The sequence below is a fragment of the Procambarus clarkii genome, chromosome 86 (genome assembly GCF_040958095.1).
Source record: "Procambarus clarkii isolate CNS0578487 chromosome 86, FALCON_Pclarkii_2.0, whole genome shotgun sequence".
NCBI classification, from domain to species: Eukaryota; Metazoa; Arthropoda; class Malacostraca; order Decapoda; family Cambaridae; genus Procambarus; species Procambarus clarkii.
Genome location: NC_091235.1, coordinates 2,787,866 through 2,801,464, shown reverse-complemented (window position 1 = coordinate 2,801,464; position 13,599 = coordinate 2,787,866). Strand labels below are relative to the sequence as shown.

At 40.7% G+C, this 13,599-nt stretch overlaps 1 protein-coding gene across 11 annotated transcripts in view; it reads right to left on the bottom strand.

Annotated features, from left to right (window-relative positions):
• LOC123769167 (uncharacterized) overlaps window positions 1-13,599 on the bottom strand; it is a 59,382-nt gene that overhangs the window by 14,928 nt on the left and 30,855 nt on the right. For 8 of the 11 annotated variants that reach the window (XR_011225575.1, XR_011225576.1, XR_011225574.1 and 5 more), the window contains 2 exons: window positions 9,691-9,789; window positions 7,575-7,672 (listed from right to left, as the gene is read on the bottom strand). Coding sequence is in view for 3 of the 11 variants with exons in the window: in XM_069317014.1 (XP_069173115.1) it covers window positions 7,575-7,672; window positions 9,691-9,789 (197 nt within the window). In the remaining 8 variants the exon portion in view is untranslated. The remainder of the gene's footprint in view (window positions 1-7,574; window positions 7,673-9,690; window positions 9,790-13,599) is intronic. The other 3 variants (XR_011225570.1, XR_011225571.1, XM_069317013.1) reach the window with 1 other exon arrangement.

Below are 13,599 nucleotides of genomic sequence, written 5' to 3'. Positions count from 1 at the left end.
GGAACTGAACCGGGTCCTGCACGAAGGTTGCTCAACATTCCGCTCGAATATGGACAAAAATAGAATCTCTCTCTCTCTCTCTTTCTGAGGTAAAGAACCTTTTGAGAACTAGCACTCAAAGGTTATAAAAAAGATTAACAACTTTATAATTAGAGAGGCTGCTAAGATAATGAATCATTTAGTGAAATTTGTAATGTCCAATATCTCGGACGTTGGGGAACTGAACCAGGACCCGCACGAAGGTTGTTCAACATTCCGCTCGAATATGGACAAAAATAGAATCTCTCTCTCTCTCTCTTCTTTCTGAGGTAAAGAACCTTTTTGAGACCTAGCACTCAAAGGTTAAAACAAAAAAGATTAACACCTTTATAATTAGAGAGAGACAGCTAAGATACTGCATCATTTAGTGAAATTTGTAATGTCCATTAGCTCGGACGTTGGGGAACTGAACCAGGGCCCGCACGAAGGTTGCTCTGCTCCTGTGCAAATGAGGAAACATTTGGGAGAAAGAGAGGAAGCAAGATTTACTCCCTTGGAAAACCTTTATAAAAAATTAGTGGCCAGAGCTTTGAAAATATTGGCAACTTTCATTTTTTATACAGAATGAAACTCTTAATTAATAAATAATATATATCCTGAAGAATAAATCTTCCTCTATGAGACATATATTTTTAGTTAGTTTTAAAGTTTGTAATTACGGTAATGATACAGCCTTCCAACCATGGCTCATTAAAAGTTTTTTTTTGTTTATGAAATCGTGTAAGTATTTATGCAATATTTATTATCAAACAATCATAATACGCAGTGCCATATCATTTTTATAAAGAGGCTTTATAAGGTAAATATAATAGCAATGCGAAACTCTTTCTATCTGACGTATTATTTTAAATAAATACATTTGGGCGAAAAACATGTCTATTGGCCGCGTGAGCGACTTAGGGTGGGCTCTTGCAGATTCTATGTATTTTAATCTCTAAACATTTGAGTGCCAAGAACAACTCTCGTGCAGGCCCGCATTCAGTTCTCGACGTTCAAGCTTTTGCTATAGTAAATGTCTCTAAAAATGAGGCCGTATCTCGCCCTGACCAACTGTTTTTGGCTCAATTGTAATCCATCCAGCCGCAGTCAGCAGGGCAGGACCCAGTGCAGGTTTGGAAGGCTTTGGAAATTAAAGCACCGTAAGATTGTGAGTGTTCAAGTTTAGGGGGGACTAAGTATTTTGCGCGAATGTGAAAGCCCTGGGTTTATTTGTGTAAGTTAAAAATTGAGTTTTTGTTTGTGTATAAGAGTTTAGCAATGTGTTTAAGTAAGATTGTGCAACTGTTTTAAGTTTAGGGGGGACTAAGTATTTGCGCGAATGTGAAAGCCCTGGGTTTATTTGTGTAAGTTAAAAATTGAGTTTTTGTTTGTGTATAAGAGTTTAGCAATGTGTTTAAGTAAGATTGTGCAACTGTTTTAAGTTTAGGGGGGACTAAGTATTTTGCGCGAATGTGAAAGCCCTGGGTTTATTTGTGTAAGTTAAAAATTGAGTTTTTGTTTGTGTATAAGAGTTTAGCAATGTGTTTAAGTAAGATTGTGCAACTGTTTTAAGTTTAGGGGGGACTAAGTATTTTGCGCGAATGTGAAAGCCCTGGGTTTATTTGTGTAAGTTAAAAAATTGAGTTTTTGTTTGTGTATAAGAGTTTAGCAATGTGTTTAAGTAAGATTGTGCAACTGTTTTAAGTTTAGGGGGGACTAAGCACAGATAGCGCCAGTCGTTGCGCTATACGAAGTTATTGGGCCCCTACCACAATAGCTGAAAACTATTATAATGTTTAAAAATGAAATTTAATACAGAATACCCCAATACGTATTAAATTGCTTAAACCACTCAACTACTTTCCTTTATAGTATATTTACGAGTGTCAAATTCATGTTAGAAGTGTCAAACCCCAACACAATATGGCTGAGGCCCCACTATTTAAACTTCTTTTCGTATGCTATGAAATATCACAGGTATTGTTAATGCTTGTAACGTTTATTGCAAAAGATAGACATACATTTGATGCTATTTTTCATATTAAAATCTAATTTGAGGCCCGAAACATATATCTATAAACAGGTTAGAACCATACAAATTCAAGTATGCCTTTTTCACCAGTAATCAACTGTATGCCACAGAAAATGGAATCTTTACTTTAGCTACAGAAAACGGAGCAAAGCCAAGGGGGGATGACTGAAATAAACAGTTTCCAACCTGACTCTTCTCGCACATAAACATGTCTTTCTTGACCTCATTTCAAATTATATAGAGTACTGAAAGCTCATTTTCCATAGAAAATATACTAAGGAACTCATTTTACGACTAGAACGCAAACTAGGACCCCTCATTCAGATTCAAAACACGAGAATTATTGACTGAACATTTCCCCACTATCAAGCACACAGGACTCTTTTAAAGCTATCTTAACTTCTTTAAAACCCCAATATGACCCATCTCACATGCAGATCCTGTTCTATGACTCGCCCTTCATGTCAATGTACCCCACAGTATCATGCAAATTCAAGATAAGGCTTACTACACCTATATATCCAAACTTGGTCTTTGTAAGGAATCTTGACCCCCCCTTGTATGCTTGACCCCCACTGGGGGTTATCCACCTCTGACCATTACAGAAAATGGAGCTGTGCCCAAGGGCTCCCTATACTATTCAGTCATAGCCTCATTAAAGTACTCCAAAAACTTCTATATTCGCTTTCAACTGTGTTTCTTGGTTTGAATCTATTGAACATTCACCCTCTGATCCATTCAAAAGTAAGGGCCCCCAAATTGATACCGTAGTACTCTCGTAACACCCCCGGGACAAATCGTGCATTTTTGCTCATGCCATTAAAATACTCCAAAAACGTTTATACGCCTTTCACCAGTGTATTTTTTGGTTTCCAACTATTGAACATTCATCCTCGGTACCTCTCATAAGTAGAGACCCCCTCATTGAGGCCCTAGACTCATCTTAAAAGCTCGAGACGAATCGTTCAAGAAAACAGGTTAGGATAGGGCACCAGTTCCTCAGGTACACCATTGGTGGTGGTCCCCCCGGGACCCCAGGGGGGACCACCACCCCACCACCGCCAGCCAGCCAGGAGCGCGCTGACTGTGCCCTAACCTAACCACCCAAATAAGAGGAATGGACGATCTGGCCCGACAGGGTCAAGTCGGCATGGAAGTGCCCAACCGTTTCTGAAATTTTTTTACCTCAATCTGTCTCCTTATTCACTACTGAGGCCTGGTCGAGGACCGGGCCGCGGGGACACTAAAGCCCCGAAATCATCTCAAGATAACCTCAAGAAGATCCTGTGACATCACACTTGTACCCAGCCTGTGACATCACACTTGTACCCAGCCTGTGACATCACACTTATAACAAGCTTGTGACATCACACTTGTACCAAACCTGTGACATCACACTTATATCTAGCTTGTGACATCACACCTGTACGAAGCTTGTGACATCACACTTGTACCCAGCATGTGACATCACACTTGTACCAAGCCTGTGACATCACACTTGTACCAAACCTGTGACATAACACAATTGTACCAAACCTGTGACATCACACTTGTACCCAGCCTTTGACATCACACTTTTACCCAGCATGTACCCACCTAGTTGTTGTACTCACCTAGTTGTACTTGCGGGGGTTGAGCTCTGGCTCTTTGGTCCCGCTTCTCAGCCGTCAATCAACTGGTGTACAGATTCCTGAGCCTACTGGGCTCTATCATATCTACATTTGAAACTGTGTATGGAGTCAGCCTCCACCACATCATTTCCTAGTGCATTCCATTTACTAACTACTCTGACAATGAAAAAGTTCTTTCTACTATCTCTGTGGCTCATTTGGGTACTCAGCTTCCACCTGTGTTTCCCCCCCCCCCTCCTGTACGTGTATCACCCGTGTTAAATAATCCATCCTTGTGCCCCTCTGTCAATTCCCCTGAGGATTTTGTATGTGGTGATCATTTCTTCCCAAGCTCTTCTGTCTTCCTGCGACGTGAGGTGCAGTTCACGCAGCCTTTCCTCATAACTCATATCTCTTAGTTCTATGACTAGCCTAGTGGCATATCTCTGAACTTTTTCCAGCTTCGTCTTGTGCTTGACAAGGTATGGGCTCCATGCTGGGGCTGCATACTCCAGGATTGGCCTTACATATGTGGTATACAAGGTTCTGAAATATTCCTTACACAGGTTTCTGAAAGCAGATCTGATGTTAGCCAGCCTCGCATACGCCACCGATGTTATTCTTTTGATGTGGGCTTCAGGAGACAGGTTTTGCATATCATCTTCCAGATCTTTCTCTCTGTCCATTTCGCGAAGGACTTCGTCTCCCATTCGGAATCCAGTGTCTGGCCTCCTATTTCCTCCGCCTAGTTTTATTACCTTAAAGTTACTTGGTTGAATTTTAGTAGCCATTTGTTCGACCATTCCTTCAGTTTGTTTAGGTCTTCTTGTAGCCTGATACTATCTTCCTCTGTTTTAATCCTCCTCATAATTTTCATCATCAGCAAACATTGAGAGGAACGAGTCTATTCCCTTTCGGAGATCATTTACATATATTAGAAACAGTATAGGTCCAAGGACTGATTCCTGTGGGACTCCACTAGTGACGCCTCGCCTCTCCGAGACCTTCCCCCTCACAGTGACTTGGTCTTCTGTTGCTTAGGTACTCCCTTATCCAGTGGAGTACCTTCCTTGTCACTCTTGCCTGCATCTCCAGCTTGTGCACTAGTCTCTTACGTAATACTGTGTCAAAGGCTTTCTGGCAATCGAAAAAATATGCAGTCTACCCAGCCCTCTTTATCTTGCCTGATTTTTTATGCCTGGTCATAGAACTCAATTAATTCTCTGAGACATGACTTGCCATCTCTGAACGCATGCTGATGTTGTGTTACAAAGTTCTTTCGCTTCAGATGTTCCACAAGCTTTTTCCGCACAATCTTTTCCATCGTTTTGCATAGTATGCAAGTTAAGTACACTAGACTGAATCTCAATGCCTCCTGTCTGTCACTCTTCTTGTATATCGGGACTACATTAACCATCTTCCCAATTTTTGGCAGTTCACCTGTTACCAGTGATTTGTTGAACACCATGGAGAAAGGCAGGCACAGAGCTTCTGCTCCATCTTTTAGTATCCATGGTGAGATTCATCCGGGCCTATAGCCTTTATCACATCCAAATCTAGCAGATGCTTCTACACCTCTCTACTGGTGGAAGTTGAAAGAGTGGATGAGTGGAAGTTGAGAAATGGGATGGATGCAGGGATGGGTAGGGTTGAGAGATGGAATGGATGAAGGGATGAGAGGTGTTGAGAGATGGGATGGATGTAGGGGTGGGTGGGGGGTTGATAGATGGGATGGGTGGGGTTGAGAGATGGGGTGGAGGTGTTACAAGCTAAGCTTGTTTTAGAAGTTATAGATCCCAGATCATATGGTTTTACAGGGAACATAAGCATGAAGTCTGAGGGTATTTTTACTTGGTTAAGAGAGGAAAGGTCATCTCGCCAGAGATTAAGGGATTAGCGAGGATTGAAAATAAAATTTTGCGTTTCCCTTGTATTAATTCAACAGTGATGAATAATTCAATAAATACAGTAATTGTAGTAATAATCCATCTGGTTTAAGGACTTAGGTTAGGTTAACATGAATGTAGAGTCAAGATCAAGGTTCGTATGCTGGCAAAGAGAAAGTGACGTCATTTAGGATAGGGGGGACTAGTTCGCCAGGCCCGTCTATGACTCACCCTGGGTCAAGGTCACGTGGCCAGAGGTGACCACAACCTTCCAAGTTGTTAATTCATAATTTATAAATTCAGGTCACTATTCAATAGTGTAATTGGAAATAGCCGGGATCAAGATGCCTATCGAATTACCATCAGTATCAATAGGAATTCAATCATCTGGGTGGCCAGTAAATAAGATTAGTTTGTTCAATTAACCCTCCTTAGTAATCCCGCAGCTAGAGAAGCTGGCGGGGTAATCTTAGCTAGCTTCAGTCTGGAAGACAGAGAGTAGAGTTAGTGTGGTGTGGAGCATCCTGGGGTCACCATCTCCCCTCCAGAAGGCCAAGCGAACTTCAGGCTGGGCTTAGAGAATTACGGTAAAGTGTTTAAGAGTTTACTACATTTGATTTTTAACCCATTTAATTCATTTGCCTCAGTTAGGGATATATTCAGTTTAGGAAGTGTTAAGATAGGGCGTGTTTCATTTTAAATTCATTTGATAATCTTGATATAATAAATCTTGTTGAGTAATTTCTAGTTTAGTGTTTTGAGTTTACCCATAGAATATATGATTGTCTTTGCCGCGGAATCCACGAGCCGGGTCAATAGACGAGTCGTGGCACAAATTTCAAGCAAGCCTATTATATTTAATATCGGATATATTCCCTTGGTTTTCGATTTAATTCTACACTTCACTTAAATTCATCCCTCCCTTTTCAGTTAATTGGGGGATCCATATTAGGAGAATTATATCTAATTGATGGTTTCCTGCTTCACTGTCAATTAGGGGGCTAATCAAGGAAGCGGATTCAGGTGGTGGCAGCTGAGCAGATCTCAAGAGGTTACTAGGGACGCAGTACAGCTTTCGTGTCTGTAGTATCTAAGACGATCAACCGTATAAGATCATGAGGAGTGGACTGAAGGTTAATAATGGAGCTCTGCAGCCTTTAAGTTTAGTTAACTAAAGGCAGGGTAGTGGACGAGAGAGACATTACCCCGTCCCTGTTACAGAGGCAGGGATGGGTGGGGCTGAGAGATGGGATGGAGGCAGGGATGGGTGGGGCTGAGAGATGGGATGGAGGCAGGGATGGGTGGGGTTGAGAGATGGGATGGGGGCAGTGATGGGTGGGGCTGAGAGATGGAATGGAGGCAGGGATGGGTGGGGTTGAGAGATGGGATGGGGGCAGTGATGGGTGGGGTTGAGAGATGGGATGGGGGCAGTGATGGGTGGGGTTGAGAGATGGGATGGAGGCAGTGATGGGTGGGGTTGAGAGATGGGATGGAGGCAGTGATGGGTGGGGTTGAGAGATGGGATGGAGGCAGTGATGGGTGGGGTTGAGAGATGGGATGGGGGCAGTGATGGGTGGGGTTGAGAGATGGGATGGAGGCAGTGATGGGTGGGGTTGAGAGATGGGATGGAGGCAGTGATGGGTGGGGTTGAGAGATGGGATGGGGGCAGTGATGGGTGGGGTTGAGAGATGAGATGAATGATGATAAAAGATAAATGAATCTGGTTATTATTTAATAAGTTTAAAAAAAATGTTCTAGTGAGGTGAATTGACACTGCATCAACATGTGCACTGGTGCAGTACAATGTGTGCACTGGTGCAGTACAATGTGTACAATGATGCAGTACAATGTGTACAATGATGCAGTACAATGTGTACAATGATGCAGTACAATGTGTACAATGATGCAGTACAATGTGTACAATGGTGCAGTACAATGTGTGCAATTCATTATTGCAACTTAAATAACGTTATAATGCTATAGCTTGTTATACCATTATGTTAAACCATTGACCATTAAAATACTTACTGTTGTGCGCTGGGGGTTCCTGTGAGCGGTGGGACCCGGAGGAGTAGTGAAAGGTGGTGGCGCCTCCAGCACCTCCTCCTTCACGCCTCCAGCACCGCCTCCAATGTAACAGTCTATTAGCTTACACATCTTAGTAACTCTCTGTTAGTTCTAACAAGCAAGATTTTGCAGAATTATTTTATGTGTGAATGTGTAAATAATTATGATGAGCAGTGGACTGGAAAAATGTTTGTTTGTTGACTCCACATGACATATTGGGGGTTAGTTTCATTGGATTTATTTCATTAAGATTTAAACTGTCCAGTGTACTGTTGTTTAATTTGTAGGAATAAAACAATAAATATTGTTTTATTTCAGTAAAGCGTATTAATTTTTCTATAACAACTGAACAGCATAAATCATGGTTAGCAGTTTAAGAAAAAAAGGCTTTAGCTGGCAGGAAGTGGAGGCCAGCCTCGAACTGGTGACTCCTCAATACAGCAGCTTCAGCGACCTCCTTGGTGGGTAAATCCTGCTTGATAAATCCCTCCTGTCGCCAGATTTATTATATATGACCAGTACCATCTGCCACCCCTACAGTCTCCATATGACCAGTACCATCTGCCACCCCTACAGTCTTCATATGACCAGTACCATCTGCCACCCCTACAGTCTCCATATGACCAGTACCATCTGCCACCCCTACAGTCTCCATATGACCAGTACCATCTACCACCTCTACAGTCTCCATATGACCAGTACCATCTACCACCCCTACAGTCTCCATATGATCAGTACCATCTACCACCCCTACAGTCTCCATATGACCAGTACCATCTGCCACCCCTACAGTCTCCATATGACCAGTACCATCTACCACCCCCTACAGTCTCCATATGATCAGTACCATCTGCCACCCCTACAGTCTCCATATGACCAGTACCATCTACCACCCCCCTACAGTCTTCATATGACCAGTACCATCTGCCACCCCTACAGTCTCCATATGACCAGTACCATCTACCACCCCTACAGTCTCCATATGACCAGTACCATCTGCCACCCCTACAGTCTCCATATGACCAGTACCATCTACCACCCCCCTACAGTCTTCATATGACCAGTACCATCTGCCACCCCTACAGTCTCCATATGACCAGTACCATCTACCACCCCTACAGTCTTCATAGGATCACTGCAGGCCAAGAACGTCCCCACCTGTTCACGGCCTGCAGTGTGCTTCATTTAAAAATCTGCTTCATCTCGCGAATTACCAATTTGTTATTTTGTGAGAAAACATTCTGTGTGTGTTAGAGAGTTTCTGCATATTTTAAAAAGTTAATTAGACTTTCGAAGCTTATTCCAGTCCCAATATCTTAAGCACTTCGACTCCACTTGCAGACACTGTGGGCAAGCCACGTAATTTCCGACATAAGCTTCGAATGTAATCAGATGAAACATCAGGAACGGTATTCGCTAAAGATGTTATGAATTGAAATAAAGATTATTACTGGAGATATTTTATATCAAAATTGGGACCATCTCTGTTAGGCTCTTTCAAATTATTTGAAACTTTAGGCTCGGGAGTTTGAGGATGACTTGCTGACATGTGATGCGAGTTAAGAGGACAGACTCGTTGGTAAGAGAATGTTTCGTCCAGAGAGTACAGTGATTACAGCTACTCTGGACGAAGTACAAAATGTAGAATATCGCATCCCAAAAGAGTCCTCAATTTTGTACTATTAATTTTGCAATGGGCCTGAGAATGAGGGCAACAACCAAACCTAACTTTTGCTTAGTCTACTATACTACACACGTACTAATATAGGCCTAAGTATAAGATTGTTAGGCCTAGGATTGCTAGGTCTAACATTAGTAGAACAGACTAGAATAGGCTTATGGTTACCCTTTTTACATATGCTGTCTATCCCATAGTATTTCAAGAGTACAAAACGTTACTTTTTGGGATACAAGTGTCCATATTTTGTGCATTTCATCCACAGTAGCTACGGGTTCTAAACTTTGTTGAGGAGGTTGTGGTCAGAGGCATACAACACATGGGACAACTGAAAGATCTCCCAGAAGGGTTAATTACTAATATTAGAATTCAAGGAGATGCTTCTTGATGCAAACTTACCTGTATCGAGATTTAGATTCTCAAGTAACTGTGTGACGTCATGTGCAGGACTTCGGGGGTAGGCAGAGGCCGGGGTGGCAGGGCACGAGTCAAAGTTGTCTGCAACAATAACAATCGTTGATAACACTTGCACGCTCTTTCATTATTTTCTCAATAGCAATAAAACTTACAATTCAAATGAAATATTACTTAATTTTTTTGCATATTTTTTTTTTACAAAGGTTGACCAAACTTAATGTAATCAAACAATAGTCCTACTGTCTAAACCATCACTCAATACGTTTTGAGGCAATCGGAAACAAGTAATTATCAAATGAAAGTGACCTCGAGGGACAACAGGAAAACAAGTCACCCGAACGTACTGAAAGTCGAGACATTACACAAGCAGTACAACATTACATAACAGTAAGCAGGACAATGCAGTGGACAATAAGGAGCAGGGCAGCATTCCACAAAGTGCCCGTGTAGCCTAGCCAGAGCCATTTCCCACCGCTGATTAAGGTGATTGGAGGAAGCCCAAGGGGACAGCCTACTCTTCAGAGTGTGCAATTTGTCACTTGTAACACCTGACCAATGGTCCTGGATTGAAGGGTGAACCGTTGGGTAAAAAAGGTGAAGAAGGGATGCTTTGTTGGGAGAGTGTGGATAGTCTCCTTAGCGGCAGTGTCCACATGCTCGTTTAAAGTAAAATAATACCAATGTGGATGGGATCCCAGCAAAACTCAACTATCTTAAATCTGCTAGAGATAAGAAACAACCAATTTTGGACATTGAATATCACAGGAGGTATAGTATTAAATAACTCCAAAGCGTTGAGAGCACTACGAGAGTTAACCACAATGACAAATGAACGTTTAGGTCAGAAAAGCAATTGACGAACAGAACAGCATAAAAAAACTGCATAGAGTCCACCTGTGAAGATACTAGCATGAAGATACTAGCACTAAGATACTAGCATGAAGATGAAGATACTAGCACTAAGATACTAGCATGAAGATACTAGCACTAAGATACTAGCATGAAGATACTAGCACTAAGATACTAGCATGAAGATACTAGCACTAAGATACTAGCATGAAGATACTAGCACTAAGATACTAGCATGAAGATACTAGCACTAAGATACTAACATGAAGATACTAGCACTAAGATACTAGCATGAAGATACTAGCACTAAGATACTAGCATGAAGATACTAGCACTAAGATACTAGCATGAAGATACTAGCACTAAGATACTAGCATGAAGATACTAGCACTAAGATACTAACATGAAGATACTAGCACTAAGATACTAGCATGAAGATACTAGCACTAAGATACTAGCATGAAGATACTAGCACTAAGATACTAACATGAAGATACTAGCACTAAGATACTAGCATGAAGATACTAGCACTAAGATACTAGCATGAAGATACTAGCACTAAGATACTAACATGAAGATACTAGCACTAAGATACTAGCATGAAGATACTAGCACTAAGATACTAGCATGAAGATACTAACACTAAGATACTAGCATGAAGATACTAGCACTAAGATACTAGCATGAAGATACTAGCACTAAGATACTAACATGAAGATACTAGCACTAAGATACTAGCATGAAGATACTAGCACTAAGATACTAGCATGAAGATACTAGCACTAAGATACTAACATGAAGATACTAGCACTAAGATACTAGCATGAAGATACTAGCACTAAGATACTAGCATGAAGATACTAGCACTAAGATACTAACATGAAGATACTAGCACTAAGATACTAGCATGAAGATACTAGCACTAAGATACTAGCATGAAGATACTAGCACTAAGATACTAGCATGAAGATACTAGCACTAAGATACTAACATGAAGATACTAGCACTAAGATACTAGCATGAAGATACTAGCACTAAGATACTAGCATGAAGATACTAGCACTAAGATACTAACATGAAGATACTAGCACTAAGATACTAGCATGAAGATACTAGCACTAAGATACTAGCATGAAGATACTAGCACTAAGATACTAACATGAAGATACTAACACTAAGATACTAGCATGAAGATACTAGCACTAAGATACTAGCATGAAGATACTAGCACTAAGATACTAACATGAAGATACTAGCACTAAGATACTAGCATGAAGATACTAGCACTAAGATACTAGCATGAAGATACTAGCACTAAGATACTAGCATGAAGATACTAGCACTAAGATACTAGCATGAAGATACTAGCACTAAGATACTAGCATGAAGATACTAGCACTAAGATACTAGCATGAAGATACTAGCACTAAGATACTAGCATGAAGATACTAGCACTAAGATACTAACATGAAGATACTAGCACTAAGATACTAAGCATGAAGATACTAGCACTAAGATACTAACATGAAGATACTAGCACTAAGATACTAGCATGAAGATACTAGCACTAAGATACTAGCATGAAGATACTAGCACTAAGATACTAGCATGAAGATACTAGCACTAAGATACTAGCATGAAGATACTAGCACTAAGATACTAGCATGAAGATACTAGCACTAAGATACTAACATGAAGATACTAGCACTAAGATACTAGCATGAAGATACTAGCACTAAGATACTAGCATGAAGATACTAGCACTAAGATACTAGCATGAAGATACTAGCACTAAGATACTAACATGAAGATACTAGCACTAAGATACTAGCATGAAGATACTAGCACTAAGATACTAGCATGAAGATACTAGCACTAAGATACTAACATGAAGATACTAGCACTAAGATACTAGCATGAAGATACTAGCACTAAGATACTAACATGAAGATACTAGCACTAAGATACTAGCATGAAGATACTAGCACTAAGATACTAGCATGAAGATACTAGCACTAAGATACTAGCATGAAGATACTAGCACTAAGATACTAGCATGAAGATACTAGCACTAAGATACTAGCATGAAGATACTAGCACTAAGATACTAGCATGAAGATACTAGCACTAAGATACTAGCATGAAGATACTAGCACTAAGATACTAGCATGAAAATACTAGCACTAAGATACTAGCATGAAGATACTAGCACTAAGATACTAACATGAAGATACTAGCACTAAGATACTATCATGAAGATACTAGCACTAAGATACTAGCATGAAGATACTAGCACTAAGATACTAGCATGAAGATACTAGCACTAAGATACTAGCATGAAGATACTAGCACTAAGATACTAGCATGAAGATACTAGCACTAAGATACTAACATGAAGATACTAGCACTAAGATACTAGCATGAAGATACTAGCACTAAGATACTAGCATGAAGATACTAGCACTAAGATACTAGCATGAAGATACTAGCACTAAGATACTAGCATGAAGATACTAGCACTAAGATACTAGCATGAAGATACTAGTACTAAGATACTAGCATGAAGATACTAGCACTAAGATACTAGCATGAAGATACTAGCACTAAGATACTAGCATGAAGATACTAGCACTAAGATACTAGCATGAAGATACTAGCACTAAGATACTAGCATGAAGATACTAGCCTTCATAAGTACGTTACACATATAAGTTTGGTCTGTAAAGACTATGGAATTGCCATCACCATCGGCAGACTTGGACCCATCTCTGAATAGGTGCAACAGAGTGCGAGTGTGAAGAAACATTTTCAAGGAAAAGGCGTTTCACATTAGTAGGAGAGATAGAAGCCTTCATCAAGTGTGTCATTTAAGACGCACTATGAAGGCAAAGACGGAGCAACACGAGACGAGACATTGCAAACATGAACCGAAAGTGAAACTTGCAAGTGAGACATTCTAATAGAAAATGGAAGGTGATGAAGGGTAACAGGATCTATCACAGAGGCAACACCCAAAGCTTGGCAAAAGCGAGAATGAGAATG